Below are 27,569 nucleotides of genomic sequence, written 5' to 3' on the forward strand. Positions count from 1 at the left end.
CCTAAATTGAGTCTCCTTTAAAACAAGGAGACTGGTGTCTAAACAAAGACATTTAGTCCAGAGATACGGTCTTCCCACAGTGGACCTTTTTGCTTCAAGAGCCAACAGAAAATTAGAGAGGTTCTTCTCCCTCAACCATTTGGACGGCCCGTTAGCAATCGACAGGTTAGCACAGGATTGGAGTCAGGAACTAGGATATGCCTTCCCTCTATTTTGCCTTATTCCCCAGGTATTAAAGAAAATAGAAAGAGAGGGGTCTCTGTTATCCTGATGGCTCCAATGTGGCCAAAGAGGTCCTGGTACTCCAGTCTGCTAAGGATGGCAGTAGAGCCTCCGTGGACCCTTCCATTGAAGGAGGATCTTCTTTACTAGGGTCCGCTAGTCTATCCCAGCCCAGAAATATTCCATCTTTCGGTGTGGATTTTGAAAGAAGTTTGGTCTACAAGGGGATTATCCACGAAAGTAGTCTCCACTATGCTGAAGAGTAGAAAGGTGGTTACCTCAAGAAAATATAACAAAGTTTGGAATGTTTTTTTATCAGACTTCTTAGGACACAGACCCCTTTTAAGTCTCCTGAAATACCAAAGATCAGCTGAGCTGGACCGGAATCTTAAAGCATCTACATTAAAAGTCCAGGTAGCTGCTTTAAGTTATTTCTTTGATTCCAGATTAGCAGATCATCCATGGAATAAAAGATTCTTGTAGGCAGCATCAAGAATTCACCCTTCTTGAAGACCCTTGTCTCCCCCTGGGATTTAAATACTGTCCTTTCGTCCCTATCTCAAAAGCCATTTGAACCGTTAACTGAGATTTCTATTAAAATGCTTACTTTCAAAATGGCCTTCCTTTTAGCTATAACATTTGCTAGACAGGTTTGAGAAATTCAGGCTTTCTCTGCCTTCCCTCCCTATACTACCATTTTAGAGGACAAGGTGATTATTAGACGGATTCCATCCTTTCAGCCTAAGGTGGTCTCCAATTTTTCATAGAAGTCAGGATGTGATTCTACCCTCCTTCTGTCCAAATCCTAATTGGAGGGGTTTGTGGTGGCTACACCTTACCAATAAGACACTTATCCACTGGATAGTGATAAGTATTAATTGTGGGAAAGCCTCTTAAAATTTTTTATTTTGTCCTCAGGCTTGCTATGCTGCCTCCGCTGTGGGATACCTCACAGGCAGGTAAGCAGAAAATCCAGAGTATATATAATTATATTTTATATAATGACAACACTTGACTATGGGATTGGAAATTGTAGTTAGTATTAATGCAGAGTCCTTTTCACTTTCAGACCTGCCGCGTGCCTTGTCGTGTCTGGGCCAGGCCTTATTCATGCTCTTGGTGGCATGGCGAATTCAAATATGAACTGCTGGTAAGAAATTACATTTCTGCCCCTTGTGTGATTTTGTGACCATCTTAAAGTGGACCTGTAGCTGTAATCTGGCATTCTACCACACAAAATAACAAAGCGTGCAATAAAACCTGCTGCGGTGGCCCCTAACTGAGCTTCCAACGCAGATGCAATCACTGGCTAAGGGCTCGTTCACATGACCGATCCGTGTGTGTTTTTTTTTGGGTTTTTTTGCGGTCCGCCAATTTGCGAATCCGCAAAAAACAGAAGCCGCTTGGGTGCCTTCCACAATTTGCGGAACGGAACAGGAGGCCCATTAAAGAAATGCCTATTCTTGTCCGCAAAATGGACAAGAATAGGACAGGACTCATAATTTTTGTGGGGCCACGGAACGGAGCAACGGATGCGGACAGCACAGAGTGCTGTCCACATCTTTTGCAGACCCATTGAAATGAATAGTTCCGTATGCGGAACACAAAATACGTTCGTGTGAACGAGCCCTAATTGTCAGGTGTTTTTTGTTTTTGTTTTTTAGTTTTTTTTTGGTAAAGAATGGTTGGTGCTGCAGAGTTTGCTATTTTTAAAAATAAAATAAAAATTTTCATCCAAAGTACCAGAAACGTCAAGCTGCTACTGTTGACCAAGGAATTATCCACTTTTATATTGCATGGCCTGTCCTCAGCATAGGCCACTAATATCTGATCGGTGGGGGTCTTACACCCTGCACCCCAGCTGTTTGTTAATGGCTCCAGCGCTGGAACGACACAGCCCCATCCATTGTGTAATGCTGCTCCTATTCACTTCAGTGGGAGCAGCGCTGCAGTTACTAGCTGTTACCACTACACAATGGACGGCACTGTGTAGTTTTGGCAACTACTACCCGCTTATCTGATATTGACGACCTATCCTGATAATAAGCCGTCAGTATAAAAGGAGTGGGCAACCACTGTAGCAGTCCCTTCTTGTAGAATGCTCAGCCTTCCTTTGGTTACGGTATCCTGTACCGTACTAAACCTATCGAGCCGCACACCCGACTGTCACTTCGGTTAAACCAAAGCTGTGGGAGTGGACCTTGCAGACCCCAGGGTGTATTTTTGAATGATGGTGTTATATTTTTATTTTAGGCCAGTTATTGTCTTGGGAGGTTCTTCTGATGCTAACCAAGAGACAATGGGTGCTTTCCAAGAATTCCCTCAGGTATCGGCATTCCTTTTCATTGTTTGGGATTATTCTAATTATAATATTATTCATTTTAGATGGTAATGTGACTTTCTTCATTTTTAGGTTGAAACCTGTAGACTATATAGTAAGTTTTCTGCTAGACCTACCAGCTTGGAAGCCATACCATCTGTGGTTGAAAAGGTATGTTGTTGAAAGTGAAGAGGATAAAATGTACCGTATGTGTTACGGGTAGTCATAACCTGTTGATAATTGCTGTTTTAGTTGGCTCTATTAGGAAAGGGCTGTGATCTGTGACTACAGTTTAGCTGTGGTGCCTACAGGGAGTCTGAGGTAGTCTGAGACACGCCCCCTGTCTCATCATTGGGTCTCGTTCTGCCTCCACACACTGGCTGCTGTGTATAAACATAAGTCTGTTACAAGATCACTAGGAGCCAGGGCATACACAGATCTCACAGGGCCCCATAGTAAAACTTCAGTATGGACCCCCCTGCCTGTGTGCATCAATCACTCCCATGCAATGCTGAATGCAAACTGAAATGCCCCGGATTTCTGAAGAATTAGGCTGCCTACATCCACTTTATTTGACTTGTATGTCAAACGGATGCATCATAAATATGGTGCTAATTCTGAACACCATATTTCTTAAAGTATTCACACCAGACAGCTGTCATATATACAGTGATAAAGCTGGTCCCTTCTTCAGGTAATTAAACAATCATTGGATTATCACATAAAGAACTGTCACTGGCAGCACCAGGTGAAGTCCACTTTTAGCCTCCTTGATTGATAATCCTGAGGATAGATCATCAATATTGGAGTCCCAGGAAAAACCTTTTAACCCCTTCCAGACAGTGATTTTTATTTATTCTTTTTTTTTTTCTGTTCACCTAGCTGTATAAGGGCTTGTTTTTTGCAGGACAAGTTGCACTTTCTAATGTCACCATTTAATATTGCATATGATATAGTGGGAAGATAAAAAAAAAAAAATCCAAATCAGGTAAAATTGGGCGGGGGGGGGGGGGGGGGGGGGTTCGGGAGTACAATTCTGCTATAGTTTTATAGATTTGGGTTTTTAAGGCGGTAAAACTGACCTGTTTGTCACTACAGAAATACCATATTTTTTACATTATATTTTTTTTTTGTATGTTTTAAAAAAAGAGTGGAAGATTCACTATGTTCCTATGGAGTCCTGCCACAAATGACTCCATGGAAACTATCGCTGTTGTAGCTTTGGAGCCTTTAGAAGGTTTGAGGCTACTACAACTAATGAATGGCTCCCCCAATCATGACTTCTGAGGGGTTAGATGTCTGTGATCGGCATTATCGCTGATCACAAGCATTAGCTCCAGGTGTCTGCTGATTAAAAGAGCAGAAACCCAACACCTGTAGCACCATGAGCCCCTGAGCAGGCACCATGTACAGCTCTACAGGGAGTGCAGAATTATTAGGCAAGTTGTATTTTTGAGAATTAATTTTATTATTGAGCAACAACCATGTTCTCAATGAACCCAAAAAACTCATTAATATCAAAGCTGAATATTTTTGGAAGTAGTTTTTAGTTTGTTTTTAGTTTTAGCTATTTTAGGGGGATATCTGTGTGTGCAGGTGACTATTACTGTGCATAATTATTAGGCAACTTAACAAAAAACAAATATATACCCATTTCAATTATTTATTTTTACCAGTGAAACCAATATAACATCTCAACATTCACAAATATACATTTCTGACATTCAAAAACAAAACAAAAACAAATCAGTGACCAATATAGCCACCTTTCTTTGCAAGGACACTCAAAAGCCTGCCATCCATGGATTCTGTCAGTGTTTTGATCTGTTCACCATCAACATTGCGTGCAGCAGCAACCACAGCCTCCCAGACACTGTTCAGAGAGGTGTACTGTTTTCCCTCCTTGTAAATCTCACATTTGATGATGGACCACAGGTTCTCAATGGGGTTCAGATCAGGTGAACAAGGAGGCCATGTCATTAGATTTTCTTCTTTTATACCCTTTCTTGCCAGCCACGCTGTGGAGTACTTGGACGCGTCTGATGGAGCATTGTCCTGCATGAAAATCATGTTTTTCTTGAAGGATGCAGACTTCTTCCTGTACCACTGCTTGAAGAAGGTGTCTTCCAGAAACTGGCAGTAGGACTGGGAGTTGAGCTTGACTCCATCCTCAACCCGAAAAGGCCCCACAAGCTCATCTTTGATGATACCAGCCCAAACCAGTACTCCACCTTGCTGGCGTCTGAGTCGGACTGGAGCTCTCTGCCCTTTACCAATCCAGCCACGGGCCCATCCATCTGGCCCATCAAGACTCACTCTCATTTCATCAGTCCATAAAACCTTAGAAAAATCAGTCTTGAGATATTTCTTGGCCCAGTCTTGACGTTTCAGCTTGTGTGTCTTGTTCAGTGGTGGTCGTCTTTCAGCCTTTCTTACCTTGGCCATGTCTGTGAGTATTGCACACCTTGTGCTTTTGGGCACTCCAGTGATGTTGCAGCTCTGAAATATGGCCAAACTGGTGGCAAGTGGCATCTTGGCAGCTGCACGCTTGACTTTTCTCAGTTCATGGGCAGTTATTTTGCGCCTTGGTTTTTCCACACACTTCTTGCGACCCTGTTGACTATTTTGAATGAAACGCTTGATTGTTCGATGATCACGCTTCAGAAGCTTTGCAATTTTAAGAGTGCTGCATCCCTCTGCAAGATATCTCACTATTTTTGACTTTTCTGAGCCTGTCAAGTCCTTCTTTTGACCCATTTTGCCAAAGGAAAGGAAGTTGCCTAATAATTATGCACACCTAATATAGGGTGTTGATGTCATTAGACCACACCCCTTCTCATTACAGAGATGCACATCACCTAATATGCTTAATTGGTAGTAGGCTTTCGAGCCTATACAGCTTGGAGTAAGACAACATGCATAAAGAGGATGATGTGGTCAAAATACTCATTTGCCTAATAATTCTGCACGCAGTGTATGTATGTATATATATATATATATATATAATCTTTATTTGCGGCCTAAAGGCTCACATGACAATAGATCAGTGTGTCAAACAGTTAGTCATTTGAATGTTTTTCTTTTCCCAGGCTGTGAGAACTAGCATGTACGGCCGGCCTGGTGCCTGTTATATCGATATTCCTGGAGACTTTGTAAATAAAATGATTGACAGAAGTGCATTGAGGTATGTTCATTATGGTATAAAGCTTATGCTACATGGCCAGTAGTATGTGAATAACTATGGCAGAGTGGCCACAAGTAAGCCTTACCTTAGTAAAAGACACGTGAAGCCCGACTGGCGTTTTCAAAAAAATCACTTAAGTGACTCTCAGGCTGTGACAAAGTAGATTCTCTGCTCTGATGAAACCAAGATTAAACTTTTTGACCTCTTTTCTAATGGTCATGTTTGGAGGAAACCAGGCACTTCTCATCACCTGCCCAATACCATTCCTATAGTGAAGCATGATGGTGGCAGCATCATGATGTGGGAGTGTGTGTGTGTGTGTGTGTATATATATATATATATATATACACTGCTCAAAAAAATAAAGGGAACACAAAAATAACATCCTAGATCTGAATTAATTAAATATTCTTCTGAAATACTTTGTTCTTTACATAGTTGAATGTGCTGACAACAAAATCACACAAAAAAAAAATGGAAATCAAATTTTTTAACCCATGGAGGTCTGGATTGGGAGTCACCCTCAAAATTAAAGTGGAAAAACACACTACAGGCTGATCCAACTTTGATGTAATGTCCTTAAAACAAGTCAAAATGAGGCTCAGTAGTGTGTGTGGCCTCCACGTGCCTGTATGACCTCCCTACAACGCCTGTGCATGCTCCTGATGAGGTGGTGGACGGTCTCCTGAGGGATCTCCTACCAGACCTGGACTAAAGCATCTGCCAACTCCTGGACAGTCTGTTGGTGGATAGAGCGAGACGTGATGTCCCAGATGTGCTCAATTGGATTTAGGTCTGGGGAACGGGCGGGCCAGTCCTAGCATCAATGCCTTCGTCTTGCAGGAACTGCTAACACACTCCAGCCACATGAGGTCTAGCATTGTCTTGCATTAGGAGGAACCCAGGGCCAACCGCACCAGCATATGGTCTCACACGGGGTCTGAGGATCTCATCTCGGTACCTAATGGCAGTCAGGCTACCTCTGGCGAGCACATGGAGGGCTGTGCGGCCCTCCAAAGAAATGCCACCCCACACCATTACTGACCCAATGGCAAACCGGTCATGCTGGAGGATGTTGCAGGCAGCAGAACGTTCTCCACGGCGTCTCCAGACTCTGTCACGTCTGTCACATGTGCTCAGTGTGAACCTGCTTTCATCTGTGAAGAGCACAGGGCGCCAGTGGCGAATTTGCCAATCTTGGTGTTTTCTGGCAAATGCCAAACGTCCTGCACGGTGTTGGGCTGTAAGCACAACCCCCACCTGTGGACGTCGGACCCTCATATCACCCTCATGGAGTCTGTTTCTGACCGTTTGAGTAGACACATGCACATTTGTGGCCTGCTGGAGGTCATTTTGCAGGGCTCTGGCAGTGCTCCTCCTGTTCCTCCTTGCATAAAGCGGAGGTAGCGGTCCTGCTGCTGGGTTGTTGCCCTCCTACGGCCTCCTCCACGTCTCCTGATGTACTGGCCTGTCTCCTGGTAGCGCCTCCATGCTCTGGACACTACGCTGACAGACACAGCAAACCTTCTTGCCACAGCTCGCATTGATGTGCCATCCTGGATAAGCTGCACTACCTGAGCCACTTGTGTGGGTTGTAGACTCCGTCTCATGCTACCACTAGAGTGAAAGCACCGGCAGCATTCAAAAGTGACCAAAACATCAGCCAGGAAGCATAGGAACTGAGAAGTGGTCAGGTCACCACCTGCAGAACCACTCCTTTTATTGGGGGTGTCTTGCTAATTGCCTATAATTTCCACCTGTTGTCTATCCCATTTTCACAACAGCATGTGAAATTGATTGTCACTCAGTGTTGCTTCTTAAGTGGACAGTTTGATTTCATAGAAGTGTGATTGACTTGGAGTTACATTGTGTTGTTTAAGTGTTCCCTTTATTTTTTTGAGCACCCTGATCCGGAGTGCTCTGGACCTCAGACTGGGCTGAAGGTGTATCTTCCAACAAGACAATGATCCTAAGCACACAGCAAACACAACACAGGAGTGGCTTAGGGAACAACTTTATTAATGTCCTTGAGTGGCCCAGCCAAACAATCAATCCTCTGGAGAAACCAGAAAATGGCTCTCCACCAATGGTCCCCATCTAACCTGATAGAGTTTGAGATAATCTGTACAGAAGAATGACAGAAAATTCCCAAATCCAGGTGTGCAATTTTGGCATCGTATCCAAGAGGAATGGATAATCTGTAATCGCTGCCAAAGGTGTTTCAACTAAGTCCCAAGTAAATGGTCTGAATTCTTGTGTCAATGCAACATTTTCCTTTTTCAGTAAATTAACAGATTTCAAACGTTCTGTTTTCACTTTCTCAATATGGGATACTGAGTGCAGAATGATATTGTTCTAAAAATTCAAGTTTTTCCACTAACAAGGCTACAACATAACAAAATGTGAACAAGTCAAAGGGTCTGAAGACTTTACAAATGCACTGTACATGCAACTGAATAGGAAGAAACGAGCACTTCCAGACTGGTCTTCAGCAGAAGAGCCCACAGACAGGTGGGCATGTGTTCACAATTGAGATTGTGGAATAGGGGCACCACAGAAGAACTACTGCTGACATTCTCTTCCGTCCACAGGTTAAGTGAAACAGAGAATTTAGGTAAAGCCCTGGAGAACCCCTTGTTTCAGTTATTGCTCTTCAATGTCAGGCAGTCTCATGATGTGTTTGTTTGGTAGATGCCAGGAAAATGTGTAGTGTTAAATTTTGTCGAGAGAAATACTTGGGCAAGGTCCATAAATATGTACAGGATTTGGAATGACGCTATGGAGGCTCGTTCCCGCCTGCCATTGGCTGCTTCTCCCCTCCCCCCCATCCTGACACCGAACTAGGAGCGGCTCGGGGACCCAGGTAAGTATATTCAGTGTGTGGGGCCCGGCATATGGGGGGGGGACATTTTATAGGATTGGATAACCCCTTTAAATAACCCACACATCAAAACCACATCAAATGCCTTTGGGGTTAAAACGCGGCATATTGTATCTTACATCCTCACTAGTATACACGTGGCTGAACAGGTGTAACTCTAAAGTTTAATGAAAAACCTACCCAGAAGAGGAGTGGAGGCTGTTAATGTGCTTTGTTTTGTTTTTTTTGTTTTTTTTATTGGATGTTCAACAAGGCCATATGAGTGTGATGTTTGGGTGGTCATAGTTTTGGTCATGTTTGTAGGTCTGTGTATCACGTCTGCTTATGTATCTCATGTCACTCTGATTTAGCATTAACTTAATTTTTTTTCCATATACATGACTTTTAGTATACCTCTAGTTATATAAAATACAATTATAGTATAGGACTTTGCAAAATAATAGTGTGCGATATAATATCATTAGCCTATACTGCTTCTAAAGTGGGTGTCATGTGAGCTTTTTGACAGATCTTGCTGGTATGGCATTCTGCAGCCTGCTGTGTACCGTGATTGCAAAGAAAAACAAATGGAGGTTAGTCAGACATCCCAGTGCGCAGGTGCATGTCACCATGGCTGGAAGCGCAACAGCACTGTTCAAACACAAATAATAAAGTCAATACAATAGTGCAATACTCGCTATACAAAATGTACTAATGTTAATGCTACATTATAAATGTGAAATTCTTGGAAAATACATTTTGTACAAAAATTACTTGTGCCTGTCCGCCAGCATCAAGGCGATCTTTTTAGGACAGGCACCTACACTAAATACTATTTCCTTTGGTGCTGTACTGTCCTCCATTAAATTCAGAATTTAGGCCTTTGTGGCATCAAGAGGTATAATACAGTGTGAGCTTAGCATGCATGTGGAACCTGCATTCTCTGAATTTAATGGAGGCCAGTATGGCACCAGCAGAGGTTAGATTTAGTGCAGGTTCCTGTCTTAAAGAGATCGCCTTGACACTGGCACAAATAATTTTGTACAAAATGTATTTGCCAAGAATCCCACAATTATAACGTATCATTAGTATTGTACTATTGTATGTACTTTATTTGTGTTTGCGGAGTGCTGTTGCGTTTTTTTTTTTGCTTTTGTGTACCGTGATACATGGAAGCTGCAGAACGCAAATGGTGCAATGCAAAATACTTGATGCAACACTATTGCACACATGCTTTTCAAACAAAAATACAAGCATGAAAGTAAAAAAAAATGCCACAAAGGCATCCATACCCTTTACACGCATGCCTGTATATGCATGATCACGCAGGTGCTGCTTTCCAATTAGAGCATTTCAAAGTTTGAATTGCAATAAAAAAACTACTAAATAAACTGTGCTTTGTATCTTTGTAGATTTCCAGAATGTTGTTTACCACGTCCTATCAGCTTAGCTGACTCTTCAGAAATACAGAAAGCAGTTGCTGAGCTGAAAAATGCCCAGAACCCTTTGATAATAGTTGGGAAAGGTATGTGGGCAGTTTGTCTTATTTTTTTCATGATCTGTTGAAATGATATTTCAATAACATTACTATACTTAAATTTTTATTATGAAGTATATAATCCACCAAAGAAGCTGGTAATAGCGAGCATCTGTCACGGGTAATGGGGAAGAGGAAAACACTAGGTACACACAAAAGAAAAACAGTCTAGGCCTCAAAAGCTAAGGAAGAGGGATGGTGACCTCCTAGTAATCCCTAGGCCTTTCCCTAACTCCTGCCAGTATGAGCAGATCCTGATGGTGGAAATACTTATACGCCGGATACCTATTCCCTACTAAAACTGACAAGCCCTAGGCTAGGTAGCCGGAGATGAGACAGCTGGTTCCTTCCCAGATGAAGAAACCAGTGTCTCCCTGAGGCCTAGAAACCACACACACCAGAGAACAACAAACAGAACAGGCAACTTGTACTTAGCTTAGAGGAGTATGTAGAAGCAGGAGTTCCAAGACAAACAAGCTCTAGCAACTCCAAGAGGAAATATCAACCGCATGATCAGCAGTGTGAGGCGGATCTAAATAGAGCCTCATCACTGATGATAAGCAGAACCTGAGGAGAGGTGAGGTCCTGCCAAACAACAACATACAAAGAGGAAAACCGAGAGACCTGTCAGATAGCCTCACATGATAGGTTATTGCTAGACAAGTGCAGTTTGTTTAAAGCAGCATGCAATAGTTTCCAAATTCTAATTCTCTGGTAAGGGTCCGTTCACACGTCCGCAAATTTGCGGAACTGGCGCGGACCCATTCATTTCAATAGGGCCGCAAAAGATGCGGACAGCACCCCGTGTGCTGTCCCCATCCGCACTTCCATTCCGTGGCCCTGCAAAAAAGATAGAACATGTCCTATTCTTGTCCGCAGCCATGGAAAAGAATAGGCATTTCTATCATAGTGCCGGCCATGTGCAGTCCGCAAAATGCAGAACACACATTACTAGTGTCTGTGTTTTGCTGATACGCAATTTGCGGACGTGTGAATGGACCCTAAACCACTACTAGAATCTGGGATTGTTAGAAGCAGAAGGCTCAAATTAAATGGCTACATGAGCCTAAAATTGGGGTGATAGCAGCAGGTTCTGTACCCTTAGGTAAAGTACCGTAAGTGAGGTTTACATGCTTTTCTGTGCCCATTCAATATCCAATATTATTTGATTATCCCACATCGAATCAGTTAATACATCAATTTATCTGTGTCCAGTGTCGTTTTTCACAGCATTTTATTTTTTTTTTAACCAATTTTTATTTATTTTTTTACTTCAGAGCATATAGTAAAATATTGAAAAGCCTACATACTCCACTTCTTGACTGCATACTGTAGTTATGGGTAAAAGTAGTTTCAGTGGTATGTTTCCCATGGTCGCAAAATTTTTCACGCTTTGTAACTTTACAGGAGGTTTTCATACTCACTGATGTAATATACAGTCATGAATAGTAAGCCCCTCTTTATCTTTTATATAGCTTTTCCTGGTTTCCGCTCATGTGTTTTTAGGTGCTGCATTCTCACGAGCAGAGGTCAGCATTCGAAGATTGGTGGATGAATGTGGACTGCCTTTTTTGCCCACTCCAATGGGCAAAGGTGTTGTACCTGACAATCATCCATTTTGTGTTGCTGCTGCCAGGTCCAGGTATTTTTCCAGAATCTTGTATAATCTCTCCTTTATATTTATAGAGCGCAGTTCAGACAATTTCTGTACTGTAGAAGAGGGATTAGATGCAAATAGAGGAGCCACTGGCTGGAAAAGTGCATGACAAAACTCAGTGAGCCTCATACAGTTGTGGAGAGGATTTCCAGACATGTCAAAATGACTATACACTACACAAAAGGAAAGAAAATAAACCCTTTTTTTTTTTTTTTTTTTTTTTTTTTGTGGTTAACCATGACAAATCTAAATATTTGGTACTTCCACGATGTTAACCTGCAGAATAAACATACCGGTAACTTATTACTACCAGACATACACAAAAAATGTATTGCTTCCACCCCAATCAATAAAAAGAAAAAAATAGTAAATTAGAATAAAAATTTGTCACATGATATCTACTCAAAATGGTACCAATTTCCTTTTTTTTTTTTTTTTTCTCCTATAGCGTTCAGCCTTTGAAGAGAGGCAGGTGCTCATTAATACAAAAACACGTTGTCTCGTGCTGAGTATTGAACAACTGCAGCATTGGTGTCGTTCAGTACATGGTTTTTGCAAAACGGCTGCATCAGTTTAACGTCTTGCTGACAGAGCAATTTTTCCATTTTTGTGTTTTCGTTTTTTACTCCCTGCCTTCTTGGAGCCATAGCTCTTTCATTTTCTGTTCACCTAGCCGTATGAGAACTTTTTTAGAATTTTTTTTTTTATTTTTATTTTTTTTATTTTTTGCGTTCACTATGCGGTAAAAATTACCTGTTACTTTCATTCTCCAGTTCAGGATGATTACAGCGATCCTACATATGTATGGGTTTTTCTTGCGTTTTAAAACTGAAAAAAAATATTTAAACCTTGAAAAAAATATTTCTTTTCGTCGTCATATTCTGACCCCTATAACTTTTTTGTGGTTGTGTACGGAGCGGTATGAGGGCTCATTTTTTACGGAGTGATCTGTACTATTCATTGATACCATTTTGGGGTGTGTACAACTTTGATGTGTGGCACCCCGCCGGGGGGGTGTTTTTGCGCCTCCGGATGTCATTGTCACATTTGACGATGGCATATGAGGGGATAAGTCAGATCGGCATTAAGGGCGCCGTCTTTAAAGACCTGACATGTGACGCACTAGTACGTCACATGTCGGAAAGGATTTAAAGAGGACCGGTATCCTATCCTGACATGTTTGCTTTAGTGACTATTTGCATTCCCCATGTAAAAACTCTGGATCGTCTAATCTTATGACTGTGTTGTGCCATTCCTCTAATTTACCTGAATTGCTAGCAGTTGGTAATGATTCAAGATGGGTGTTACCAGTCTCTGCACAGTCTGTTACTGGCAGCACTGATTGGACAGTGTCAGACTATGCAGGAACACATCCCCAACTGGTAACACCCATCTGGACCTTCATTGCAGGCTGCTAGTGATTCATTTATAACTTCTATCAGGAATAATAAAGGAATGGCACAACAGAGTTATAAGAATAGATGCTCCAGAATTGTTATAGCACAGGGAATGCAAGTATTTATTTATTTTATGCACGTATATAGCGCTACTATATTCCGCAGCACTTTACAGACATTAGCATCCAACTGTCCCCAATGGGGCTCTCAATCTAAGTTCTCTATCATTATGTCTTTGGAGTGTAGGAGAAAACCCACACAAGCACAGGGAGAACATACAAACTCCATGCAGATGTTGTCCTTGATCGGATTCGTACCTAGGACCCCATCGCTGCAAGACACCAGTGCTAACCACTGAGCCACCGTGCTGCCCATGTTACTATCGCAGACATGTTAGGAGAGGTGACGGCTCCGCTTTAGGTGGCCCATTGTTTTGCTAAAGTTATCTATCACTAGTTTATGCTGCCCTTAGTTAGGGCAGCAAAAAAAACTAGTGACAGGTACCCTTTAAAGGGTTAAAAGTGCTTCTTGTTTTCTCAGGTGGCGCTGCCTTACACCGCTTGATATGCACAGACAATATTTCTGTAATCTAGTACTTTGCTCTTACTACTACTATTACTGCCATTTGTTCTTTTGCCAGTGCATTGCTGAATGCTGATGTTGTTCTGCTGCTGGGTGCCAGACTGAACTGGATTTTGCACTTTGGTCTCCCACCACGATTCCGACCAGATGTAAAGATTATTCAGGTCAGTAATGAGCTTGTTTTGACGACGTGTTTTTTTTTTTTTGGTAGAAAATCAGCCTAGGACAAATTTGTTAAAAACCCTCTTGGCTATCTGGCAAAGTAAGTAGATGTCAAGGGGATGACATTGCCTGAGGAAATGTCAATCCGTAGACAGGAGGCGCGATGTTTCTCTCTGGATTCTGGAGTCAGAAAAACCTTTTAAATGGAGTCTGTCACCAGCATTTCACTTTTTTAACCCTTCCCACAGCTCCCTAGCATGCTTACAGTTAATAAAAACGTTACCTCTGGCATCAATCCTGGATTTATAGAACCCTCAAAAACGATCTTTATAAGATATGTAAATGAGGGCTCGCAAGTGCCCAGGGCAGCGTTACTCTCTTAGGTGCCCTGCTTGCTCAGCCTTCTCATTGCGTCCCCCCGCCCCTGCCTACCTTCTGCCCGCCCATCCTTTCCCTCTGACCGCCTTTGTACTAACTTGTTATGCTGCCGATATCCCGCGCCGGCGCACTCATTCCTTTGGCCGGCGCATGCGTACTGCGATGCCCATTCGGCGAAAATCGGCGTCGTTAGCCGGCGCATGCGCAATAGTTACTGTGATGCCTTCCCACAGCTCCCAGCAGGGCACCTAAGAGAGTAACGCCGCCCCTGGGCACTTGCGAGCCCTCATTTGCATATCTTATAAAGATCGTTTTTGAGGGTTCTATAAGTCCAGGATTGATGCCAGAGGTAACGTTTTTATTAACTGTAAGCATGCTAGGGAGCTGTGGGAAGGCTTAAAGTGAAATGCTGGTGACAGACTCCCTTTAAAAGAACAGGGGTAACATGAACAGATCAATAAGGTAATGTAGACAATTTGAAGGCCAATATCCTGCTGACTAGGAAGAAGCAAACCTGAACTTTACAGGTTCGGGGTTTGGGTGGTGTAGGGATTCCGTTATAACAGAATTCATAGATGGAATGCAAAACTGTAGCCTTTAAGAGGCATTCTGTTTTTGATCCGTTATAATAGAAGTCTATGCTTGGCCATAGACTTCAATTATGACAGATCAAAACGGAATGCTCTTAAAGGCTTCCATTTTGCATTCAGTCTATGAATTCCGTTATAACTGAATTCCTACACCACCCGAGCCTGTAAAGTTCAGGTTCGCTCATCCCTACTGCTGACAGGTTAGAGTAGGGTAGAGGAATCTTGGAGGTGTCAATCAGACAGACAATGTAACTGTAGTCTGTATTTGGTCCCAGATAGGACATTGACTGCATCTTTGATAGATCGTCAATGTCAAATAGGTGCAGTTCCCACATCTTTGACCTGCTCCTGTCTCCAGAACGGCCCCCATAGTGAAGGAGAACACACTGAGTATCTGCAATGTGCTCTCCATTCAGTGCTATGGGAGTTACAAAAATAGCTAAGTGAACATACTCAGCAGTTTTTGGAAGTTCCATAGCAGTAAATGGAGAGTGCAACACGCACGCATGGACACCTCTCCATTCACAGATTTTCCTTCACTTCGGGGGGCCCGTTCTGGAGAAAGGTGCGAGTCCCACCTCTGGTAACCATTCTTATCTGACATTGGTGGCATATCCTAGTGATGTTTGAGATGGGAATGCCCCTTTAAGTATAATCTTCATGAAAGGTCCTGAGCAGGAACGCTCTCAGGCACCACAGAAAAGCCCAACAACCCTAGATTTCTGACAATTTTAATTTTTTTTTTTTTTTAATAAAGTGGGCAAGGACGATGTCTATTTTTTAAAATCTGTATTCCAAGTAACAAAAAGAGGATTAGGTGTGTCAGAAATATGGTGCTCATTGTGAACACCCATATTTTTGAACACCAAACAGCTGGCACATGTACATTGCTGGATCTCCACCATACAGCTGGAAATCGCTGCTTTCCTTTATATAATATATTATGAATGGACTACCTATAGCCACCACTAGGGCAGGGCAGTGCATAAGAATTTATACAGTTACCATTGTCTGACATGGCAGCTGTAATAGTCTCTTTGAACTGACAGTGTGGTTTTTCATGTTGGGAACAGAAGGAGTTCGGCGCAGGGCACCACAGGCCTCTTAGCATTCATGTGGTCTGCTTTCATGGAAGGTAGGCCACTGACCGAGGCATTTTTGTACTATAAAAGGGAATTGCCTGCCAACTTTGAGGCATGATGTGGTCACTTAAACCGTCTCAAATTCTTTGCTCAATGTGAGCATTAAAGAGTTGCATGATTGTTGACCTGGGAATAATCTTTACTGAATATATCAATTTATCATAATAGGGCAATGTACTAAGGTGACCTAATGTTTTCAAGAGAAATTCCAGATGTAGGTATTGGGCATCTAGAACATTTTCTATTAGCAACAATGATGCTGTGGATTTCTTTGATCCGATACTCCTCCTATGCCTGACACAAGTGACCATAGAGATGACTGTCTTGACTACAGTCTCTATAGATGGTTTTAGAGTACTCCTTTCCTCTGTCACAGTATTACCCTGAGGTCTGGGTGTTCCCCACCCCCCTTAAACTCGTACTGCATCTATGCCCTCCAATTTCAAGATGTGCCAGAGTGAGATGGCTATAACATGCTTGTACTGCCACCCTTGCACTGTGTAACACAATTACCTATCTTCATCTGTAGGATTATATATTGCACATAGGGCAGGAGAGTGTTGCGTAACATGAGAAGATTGGACAGAGGAAAAGTTCATAGTGGGAGGGCTAGGTAGGGTGCTGAATCTTCTTAAAGAGACCAGTCCTGTGTGGAGACTTTCTGGAAGTGCTCCATGGTATGGTGGCTTATTGGCAATGCTCCACAGGGAAACAGAGGTATCTTCCAAGAAAGAGAACTATCTCGCTAGAGCCACCTCTTGGAAGTGGCTTCCTATAAAGAGTCAAAATCAGACTTTCCAACAAGCCTTGGGATTTTGACTCGTAGGGAGACCATTTCAAGAGGTGGCGCTAGCAAGATGGTTTCCTTTCTTGGGAGATGCCACTTTGTATAGTGGAAGGGATTATCTATTACAAATTTTTCCTTTAAATATTATTGAAGTGCCTAAATTATGGCTCTTTAGGACTATATGATAAATGAAAGGGTAATTGAGTTTTGGAAAAACTTTTGATATCCTAGTCATAGAGACATGTGTTGATCGGTGGGGGTCTGAGCTCTGAGATCCACACTGATCGCTAGAACGAGGAGAGAGAAGTGCGTGCATATCACACTCTCTCTCTTTTCTGCAGAGGACAATCAAGACAAACCCATAGACTTTCTAGTGAGCCTGTTTCCTGCAGAGAGTACAGTATGTACACCCTTCTCTGCCCTTATTCTAGAGATCATGGGGGGGGGGGGGGGGGTCTCAGCAGGACCTCCACAGATCAGAACTTTTGATGTCTCTGACATATTAAGGCCCCATTCACACGTCTGCAATTTCGTTCATAAATTGCGGACCAATTCATTTCCGGGTCCACATTTCCGTTCCCGAAAAAAATGAACATGTCCTATTTTTGTCTGCAATTGCGGACAAGAATAGACATAATCTATTAGTGCCGGCGATGTGCGGTCCGCAAAATGCGGAACGCAGTGTCTGTGTTTTGTGGATCTGCAAAACCGTGTGAATGGACCCTAAAATTTTTTTATTTTTTTTTCCCAAGACTCTGTGACCCTTTATGTAATAACCATTTTTGCTTTGCTTAGGTAAGTGTAGTATATGTAAAACAACTGAGTATCTTTTCGAATAGTTATTCTCTTCCCATTCGTTATATGGCACCAACATATATTTCACAAATTCCAAACTAATCCAGTTTAGAGCATAAGGATCGTGCACAGACATTAACATTTTTAGAACTCATGCTTATATAATATGTGTCTTTGAATTAAGTTTTTAAAAGCATTTATTTTTTATTTTTTTTATTACATCTGACAGGTTGACATTTGTGCAGAAGAGCTTGGTAATAATGTTAAACCTGTGGCAAGTCTCCTGGGGGATGTTAATGCAGTGACTCAGCAGGTATTTGGGAAGACAGTGTAATGACGTGTCTCAATAAATTGGCACTTATCACAGCAGCCGTTCTTCACACTGCAAACTTTTCTTCAAAAAACTTTTGCAATTTAATGTTAAATATTTGTTATGCAAGCCCACCTCCAATATACAAAGTTTGTATGCCATTGTGTTTTGGATCTAAGAAGAAGTATATGTTGTATATGCAGAGATGTTGAATTTTTTTTTTAATGCCACTACTAGTGCTTAAAGGGATGCTCCCGAGAACATAATTTTATCACTGAACCATAGACCAGATCCAAATATCAGATATCTTGGGGTTTGACTACTGGGACCCCTAGAGTTATCAGAAATGGTGGTCCCTGAGTCCCTTTTTTGAATGGAGCAGTAGTGAATATGTGAGTACTGCTTCTCTATTCAGACTCTGGACTGAGGAAAACCTGCTCTTGGAATCACTTGGGTCCTGCAGTTTTATCACCAGGAATAAGAGGCCTTAAAGGCTATGGACACCTCTGGGCCAGTTTTTTTTTTATTGCATTTTGGGCTTAGGGTACTTTCACACTTGCGTTTTTCTTTTCCGGCATAGAGTTCCGTCCTAGGGGCTCTATACTGGAAAAGAACTGATCAGTTTTATCCCCATGCATTCTGAATGGAGAGTAATCCATTCAGGATGTCTTCAGTTCAGTCTTTTTGACTTATCAGGAAAAAGATAAAACCGCAGCATGCTATGGTTTTATCTCCGGCCAATAAAACTGAAGACTTTCCTGAATGCCGGATCCGTCATTTTTTTTTTTCCATAGAAATGTATTCGTGTCGGATCCAACATTCAAAATACCGGAATGCCAGATCCGTCCCATGCGCAGACCGAAAAAATGATGAAAAAAATAAATGCCGGATCGCACGGGAAAGACTGATCCGGCATTTCAATGCATTTTTCTGACTGATCAGTCTTACAAATTCTTTGAATCACATCACCTGACTGAATAAGTCTTTCAAATGGTGTTTTGAGGTCAGGAGATCACAGATAAGAGCTATTCATGAGCTGTCCACCAGCACATACACACGCAAAGTTACATTTCTGCGTAGAATTCCTTGTTAAACCGCTGTGCGCTATATGACTGATAAAGGCCCCTTTTAGACTGTCCAATGTTCAAGCATCGCTAAAGTTTGTACAAATGCTTGTTAGCTGTAATCTACTGGTGTAAAGGTGCCATGTAAATGCAGCGGTCTCCTTAACCAACGAGCAGGCGATTATTGGGAAAATTGAATAAAACGCGGTCAAAAAGTTCACTTGCGAATAAAAGCCCTCGCACAGAATAAAAGCAATTCTTAGCATGACCAAAAAAAAAAAAAGCCTTCCAATGGCTGTGAACGGAAAATAAATAAATTATGGTTATTGGAAGGTGGAAAGGGAAACTGCAAAAACAAAAATTTTGCATTAAGGCGTTAAATACAAGTTTCTTGAGCTGTTTGCTCTTGCTTTTTTTCTCTCATGCAGAATGCAATTGGTTTTTCCTATGCTAACGCCTTTTCACTATTCCATAAGCTTCTAGAACAACTGCAAAAACATTCCTGGAAATATCCACCCAATACTGGATGGTGGAATATCCTGAGGAAGAAGATAAAGGCAAACGAGGAGAACTCAAAGGTGACCATCAGTTACAAAAGTAATGTGCGGGTTGCGTGGTGTCCATCTCAGAGGTGAAATGGACGTGCGTGATAAATTTTTAAGTTATCTTATGTACAATTATATTTCTTGTCCACTCTTCCTGTAACATTTTTGGCTACTTTACTTTGAGAAAATACACTGAACAAAAATATAAACGCAACACTTTCGGTTTTGCTCCAATTTTGCATGAGCTGAACTCAAAGATCTGAAACATTTTCTACATACACAAAAGACCCATTACTCAAATATTGTTCACAAATCTGTCTAAATCTGTGTTAGTGACACTTCTCCTTTGCCGAGATAATCCATCCCACCACACAGGTGTGGCCTATCAAGGTGCTGATTAGACTGAATATTGCACAGGTGTGCCTTAGACTGTCCACAATAAAAGTCCACTCTGAAATGTGCCGTTTGATCACACAGCACAATGCCACAGATGTTGCAACGTTTTTTGAAGGAGCGTGCAATTGGCATGCTGACTGCAGGAATGTCTACCAGAGCTGTTGCTCGTGCAATGAATGTTCATTTCTCTACCATAAGCCGTCTCCAAAGGCGTTTCAGAGAATTTGGCAGTACAACCAACCGGCCTCACAACTGCAGACCATGTGTAACCACACCAGCCCAGGACCTCCACATCTAGCATGTTCAGCTCCATGATCGTCTGAGACCAGCCGTCCGGACAGCTGCAGCAACAATCGGTTTGCATAACCAAAGAATTTCTGCACAAACTGTCAGAAACCGTCTGAGGGGAGCTCATCTGCATGCTCGTCTTCCTCATTGGGGTCTGGACCTGACTGCAGTTCGTCGTCGTAACCGACTTGAGTGAGCAAATGCTCACATTCAATGGCGTCTGGTACGTTGGAGAGGCGTTCTGTTCACGAATGAGTCCCGGGTTTTCACTGTTCAGGGCAGATAGCAGACAGCGTGTGTGGGTGAGCTGTTTGCGGACGTCAACGTTGTGGCCCATTGTGGCGGTGGGGTTGTGATATGGACAGGCTTATGTTACGGACAACAAACACAGGTGCATTTTATTGATGGCATTTTGAATGCACAGAGATACTGTGACGAGATCCTGAGGCCCATTGTTGTGCCATTCATCCACGACCATCACCTCATGTTGCAGCATGATAATGCACGGCCCCATATTGCAAGGATCTGTACACAATTCCTGGAATCTGAAAACATCCCAGTTCTTGCATGGCCAGCATACTCACCGGACATGTCACCCATTGAGCATGTTTGGGATGGTCTGGATCGGCGTATATGACAGCGTGTTCCTGTTCCTGCCAATATTCTGCAACTTCGCACAGCTATTGAAGAGGAGTGGACCAACATTCCACAGGCCATAATCAACTCTGTGCGACGGAGATGTGTTGCACTGCATGAGGCAAATGGTGACTACACCAGATACTGACTGGTTTTCTGACCCTCCCCCCAGTAAGGCAAAACTGTGCACAATTCAGAGTGGCCTTTTATTGTGGGCAGTCTAAGGCACAACTGTGCAATATTCATGCTGTCTAATCAGCACATTGATATGCTACACCTGTGAGGTGGAATGGATTATCTCGGCAGAGAAGTACTCACTAACACAGATTTAGACAGATTTGAGAGTAATGGGTCTTTTGTGTATGTAGAAAATGTTTCAGATCTTTGAGTTCAGCTCATGCAAAATGGGAGCAAAACAAAGTTTTGCGTTTTTTATATTTTTGTTCAGTGTATATAAAGGAGTAAAAATTCCTGAAAAAGTTTCTGTTGAACTTTTAACTTAGTTTGTATGTAATTTTTATTTTTTCATTTTACATAGCAACTGGCATCGGGAACATCTGTCCCAATGAACTATTATACTGTGTTTCGCTATGTTAAGGAGGCTTTGCCTAATGACTGTATTATTGTAAGTGAGGGGGCCAACACAATGGACATCGGCCGTACTGTGCTTCCAAACCTTTATCCACGTCACAGGTAAGTTAAAGTGAATGTTCACCTTTCGACACCATGATGTTTTGGGGGCCAAAACTCTGCTGTTAAATTTATTAATTGAATTTTTGAATATACTATTATAGTGGTGAAAGCTCAGTTTTTCTGACACAGGGCTTCAAATCCCATGAGAAGACTTGGATCCAAAAGATAATGAGGCAGATTTTAAGGTGGGTTTACACAGACCGATGAAGCTGCCAATTGTCGGGAAGGAAGCGTTCCTTCCCGACCGTCTGCTGCTTACTCGGTGCATTTACATGCAGTGATCTCCTTCACAGTATAAGGGCTCGTGCACACGACCGTGGCGTTTTTTGCAGTCCGCAAAAAAAACGGATGCCATCTGATTTTGCAAAACGTAACGGGAGGCCCATTATAGAGATGCTTATTCTTGTCCACAAAACTGACAAGAATAGGACATGTCTCGTAATTTTTGCGGGGCCACGGAATGGAGCAACAGATGTGGACAGCACACAGAGTGCTGTCCGCTTATTTTACGGACCCAGGGGGGGCAACGGGGCAATTTCCTCCCCCCCTCCCCCGAGCTGGCGGCCGCAGGGCAGAGGGAGATGAGCGCTTCCACAATGGAAGCGCTCATCTGTATCGCCGTCCTCAGGACAGCGATACAGATGCCTGTGCTGCGGCAGGGGAGGGAGAGGCGTGTCCCTTTCCCTTCCTCTGATAGGCTGCCGGCCTAGTGCCTGCAGCCTATCGGAGGCCGGCGCGATGACGTCATCGCGCCGCCTGAGCCATACAGCGCAGGACACAGGCCGGAAGAGGCCTGCATCGCATCGCTGACATGGAGGTAAGTATGTGTTTTTTTTTTTATACAATGCTGTTATTACTGGCACGGGGGGGGGGGGGGGGGGGCGCTGTTATTTAATACTGGCACATGATTGGGAGCACTATAGGGGCATCTACTGAGGCCACAAAGAAGGTATTTTATATGGGCGCTCTGTACAGTACAATTTTATACTGGGACACCTTATGGTGGGTACTATGGGGAAGGGGGGAGAGGAGTACTATGGGATAATCTATGGGGGGCACTAAGAAGGGGTATTTTATACTTGCAAATTATGGGCGACACTGAGGGCATCTACTGGAACATTTTATACTGGTACATTATGGGGGACACTAGGAGGAACTATGTGGAGCACTATGGGGGCATTTACTAGGGGCACTATATAGGGGTATTTTATACTGGGACATTATGGGGGCACTATGGGGACATTAGCTCAACTGGGGGCATTACAAGGGGGTATTTTCTGCACTGTCACATTATAAGGAGAATTTTTTTTCTACTGGAGGGGGCTTTATTACTCCCACATGGTATGACCCCCTAGTAGCAGCACCAGCCTCTCCCTGCTCTGCTATCCCTCTGCCCCTTCTCCAAATCCTTATTATGAAATCTTTCTCATTAGGATAAAACACATCAGCTCCACCGAGCCCCCGGCCAAAGTGTTGAAGTGGCGTCCGAGACCCCCAAGGGCCAAGTCAAGTAATTGTAAGTTTTCATGTGAAATATGTTTGTTATACACATATAGCATACACTGTATAGTCTGTTCTATAAGCGCCATTGTTTTGTGGCGGCGGACAGAAAAAAAATCTGAAAGTGCCCCTCCCGAGACCAGGCTCTGGATCCGCCACTGGTTCAAATGAATGGTTCCGGATACGGAATCAAAATATGGTTTGTGTGCATGAGCCCTAAGGCCGAGGAATTGCTATTGCATTCCCTCGTCCTCATACAGAATCAGTTTCTGGGCAGCAGATCTCTGTTTAGACCACAAGATCTTTTCTCTGCCTTTGCCTTTACACCAAATATTGGATAGCTTATATCTGCATCAGAAAGGGGCATTCTAACTTTTAGATATTGATGAGCTATCTTTCAGCTAGGTCATAAATATCAGATTAGTTGGGGTCTGACAACCCATTGCTCCCACCGATCAGGACCTGAGCCATTTAGTTTTCGGCAGCTGCCAAAAACCGCCGCTAATCGGTAAGTAGGGTTGCACCGGGTATCGAATTATCGATACTTTTGTACCAGTATCGATTCGATACCAGGATTTGCATTTTACTGATACGAGACTGCACTGCCTAGTATCAGAGAACATGGTGCAGTCTTCTCTCAGCGTGCGCCATGTTCGCTTAGCAGTACAGGGGAGAAGGAAGCAGTCTCTGCCTCCCCCCTGTGCTGCAGCTGCCACCAATGACAAGTGAGAGGGGAAGAGGACGGGAGGGGCTGTGGCCACTGCACCACCAATCAAGATAACTCTCCCATTAATTCAAATACAGAAGGTGGGTGCTGGCTGCAGAATCATATAGCTGGCACCCGACCTCTATGACAGGGAGCTGTGATCCGCGGCAGTTAACTGCCGCAAATCGCAGCTCCCTGTCATAGAAGTCGGGTGCTGGCTATATGATTATGCAGCCATCGCCCGCCTCCTGTATTTGAATTAATAGGCGAGTTATCTTCATTGGTGGCGCAGTGTGCCCCCCCTAACCCCAGTATTAAAAACATTTTTGTCCCCTCCCCAAAAATAGGATAGGACTGTTCTAATATGGGCTGAACGTTCCATAAAATGCGGAGTGCACGCAGATTTTATTGGTGTAATTTTTTTATGGTATCAAAACGGAATTCAAATTTTGGAATGGTGACAACCCTATTGGTAAGCGAGTTGGACCCCAGTGATCTGATAATGTTGATCGGGAGGATACATCTAAAAGCTGGAATTAACTTTAACCCTCTCCTGACATCAGCCATACATGTATGACGGAAGTCTGATAAAGAAGTGGACATCCCTCGCCAGTGTCAGTCATCGGAGACCACTCCAATCGCGGACAGTTAGATCCTCAGATGCTGTGGTCAGTTGCGCCAAAGGCATCCAAGGGGTCATTTACAGGCTGCTCCCAGTGACATGAGGGTTCCCCACAACAAGATTTAGGGATCTTTTGGTTACTATTGTAAACCTTAGTCTTGTGAGGGCTCCCAGGCCTGCCATTAAGTTCCTGAAACGCAGCATTGCATTCTATAATAGAAGCAATGTGATGATCATGTGTTCAATTCCCCTAGAGGGGCTAAAAATAATGAAGTAAAAAACAAAAATCTTTATTAAATTATCCATTCACATAGCCATATGAGGGCATATTTTTTGCAGGACAAGTTGTATATTTTTTTTATTGCATTATATAATTTACCATAGCATATATTAGAAAATAGGAAAAAAATAAATTGTGGGGAGAAAATGAAAAATCAAATGCAATTCCATCATCGTTTTTGTGTTTTAGGATGTTCACTGTACACTAAAATGTCATAACAATCTTATTCTACTGGTCAGTATAATATGAGAATTCCAAATTTATATAGTTTCTATTATGTTTTACTAAATTAGACCTTTAAAAAAATGTATTTTCTTTGCATTGCCATATTCTGACAGACATAACTTTATTTTTATTTTTGGGGGGGTACTCCCTCCTTTGGGAGAGCGCACCTTAAAGTGAACCTGTCACCTGGATTTTGTGTATAGAGCTGAGGACATGGGTTGCTAGATGGCCGCTAGCACATCCGCAATACCCAGTCCCCATAGCTCTGTGTGCTTTTATTGTGTAAAAAAAACGATTTGATACATATGCAAATTAACATAAAAGAGTCATATCTTGTGTGACCAGAGAAGAGTCATATTTTCAAGCTCTGACTCATCTCAGGTTAATGTGCATATGTATCAAATCGTTTTTTTTACACAATAAAAGCACACAGAGCTATGGGGACTGGGTATTGCGGATGTGCTAGCGGCCATCTAGCAACCCATGTCTTCAGCTCTATACACAAAATCCCGGTGACAGATTCCCTTTAAGTAGACTTATAGGCCATACATGCTCGTCTGGAATTTTGGGAAGAAAGGGATGAAAATGAGATTCTCCGGGAATTAAGAAAATAAAAAAAATAAAAATACTTAGAGGACCTTTCACTAGAATAAAACATCTAAACTAACTATACAAACATGGAGAGCGGCGCCCAGGGATCCCCCTGCACTTACTATTATCCCCGGGCGCCACTTCGTTCTCTGGTTATAGCCTCCGGTATGTTCATAGTTAGGCTCCACCCAGTGGAACCTGCCGGGGTCTCCTTCTCCCAGGCTGTAGCGCTGGCCAATCGCTGCGCTCAGCTCATAGCCTGAGAGGGTTTTTTCTCTCTCAGGTTATGAGCTGAGCACTGCGATTGGCCAGCGCTACAGCATGGGAGAATGAGACGCCAGCAGGTTCCCCTGGGTGGAGCCTAACTATGAACATTCCGGAGGCTATACCGGGAGAACGGAGCGGCGCCCGGGGATAACAGTAAGTGCAGGGGGATCCCTGGGCGCCGCTCTCCATGTTTGTATGGTTAGTTTAGATGTTTTATTCTAGTGAAAGGTCCTCTTTAAATATTACTTTATTATAAGTATATTCCCAAGTGCCTTTCATTTGAAATAATGGCTAGTTTTGTCTGGGGAGCAATCATCGGGAGAAATAAAATGGCCGCCATCCTATTAGTACACACAAAACCTGTCCTAAGCACACAGAAGGACAAGTTACTTCAGAACACCGAGGTAAAGAGCTGCCTCATCCTCCTCTATGATAGAATCTTCAGCTGAATCTCTGTAGGAATGGAGTTCATGAGGAGACATGAAGTACAGAGAGGATGGACAGAACAGACTGTGGTAATGGAGACTGCATACAAGTGCTGCTGCTCATTATCCACATCCCCACCTCCTCTCTGTACTTCATGTCTCCTCATGAGCTCCATTCCTACAGAGATTTAGGAATAGGATGGCAGACATTTTATTATTGCTTCCTACACAAAACGACCCATTATAACTAATGAAAGGTATTTGGGAATATATTTATATTAAAGTAATATTTTAAGTATTTTCATTTTCCTAATTCCTGGAGAACCCCTTTAACAAGCTCTGCCCCTAATGCCACCAGATTCTCCAAGTCATGTCTCAAGGCCTATTTAAAGGGTCGAACATTGACTTATAGGATAGCTGGCTTACATCTGGTGACATCAGAGGCTGAGCTTGTTAAGAGCTTATTAGCATCCCTTTCTTCCCTTTTTTATTTTTCCTATTCTTTTTGGTGCATTGCTTCATAAATGGGTCTAAAATTTTATCCAACATTATATACCAGAAATGCGGCAAATTTTGCCACTGCTTGCCATTGTAAATTTGCCCCGATATTCTGGCAGCCCGCAGCTGCCTCTAGAGAGAGCTTAACTATTGCAACTGCATACTGTCTTATTTTTAAAGTGGATATCCCATTATTAATGTAAAAATGAAAATAAAACCTCATATAGTACAGGACTTTTCTTTCAAACAGCAGGTGGCGCTACACAGATTTTATTGAATAACTCGGTGGCCATACAAAATTTTAATTATATGCAATTACAAAAGTATTTAGATCCAGGTGCTGGTTTGAAAGCTGTCAATATATTTTGTGGGATCGGCGGGGGTCCCAGCTGTTAGAAAGTCTCGGAAAACCCTTTTTAAATGTATAGTATACCAGTATGCAGAAAGCTTCTGTGCACCCTCTAGTGGCAGCTAGAATGTTATAATAAATCTGTCTGCAAGGGATTTGAAACTTTTTATCAGAAAAACAGAACTCTGATCACTATGAAGATAGAGTATATACCTACATATCTATGAAGCTGCTCAGGTTTACTGTGCACTACTTTCATTTATCAGTGTTACTAATTATTATGTATTATATATAAAGGAACAGCTTACCTATTTTCCCAACAGGCTAGATGCTGGCACTTTTGGCACAATGGGTGTTGGTCTGGGATTTGCCATAGCAGCAGCCATGGTTGTTAAATATGAGGCCCCAGGAAAGCGTGTTGTTTGTGTGGAAGGGGATAGCGCATTTGGCTTTTCCGGTATGGAGGTTGAAACAATCTGCAGGTAAGAAGAAATTGAAGCCATGTTTCTGCATGCTATTGTATTTAATGTGTGAAAAGTGATGGTAATATTGACCAAATGT

At 42.7% G+C, this 27,569-nt stretch overlaps 1 protein-coding gene across 1 annotated transcript in view; it reads left to right on the top strand.

The window, feature by feature from the left end:
• Positions 1-27,569, top strand: part of HACL1 (2-hydroxyacyl-CoA lyase 1) — a 42,293-nt gene that overhangs the window by 11,274 nt on the left and 3,450 nt on the right. The window contains exons 3-14 of the mRNA XM_040433563.1: positions 1,141-1,181; positions 1,292-1,372; positions 2,476-2,548; positions 2,636-2,713; positions 5,632-5,726; positions 9,999-10,111; positions 11,630-11,765; positions 13,818-13,923; positions 17,843-17,926; positions 19,464-19,565; positions 21,391-21,545; positions 27,332-27,490. Of these exons, the coding sequence (XP_040289497.1) occupies positions 1,141-1,181; positions 1,292-1,372; positions 2,476-2,548; positions 2,636-2,713; positions 5,632-5,726; positions 9,999-10,111; positions 11,630-11,765; positions 13,818-13,923; positions 17,843-17,926; positions 19,464-19,565; positions 21,391-21,545; positions 27,332-27,490 (1,223 nt within the window). The remainder of the gene's footprint in view (positions 1-1,140; positions 1,182-1,291; positions 1,373-2,475; positions 2,549-2,635; positions 2,714-5,631; positions 5,727-9,998; positions 10,112-11,629; positions 11,766-13,817; positions 13,924-17,842; positions 17,927-19,463; positions 19,566-21,390; positions 21,546-27,331; positions 27,491-27,569) is intronic.

This window comes from Bufo bufo, chromosome 5 (genome assembly GCF_905171765.1).
Source record: "Bufo bufo chromosome 5, aBufBuf1.1, whole genome shotgun sequence".
NCBI classification, from domain to species: Eukaryota; Metazoa; Chordata; class Amphibia; order Anura; family Bufonidae; genus Bufo; species Bufo bufo.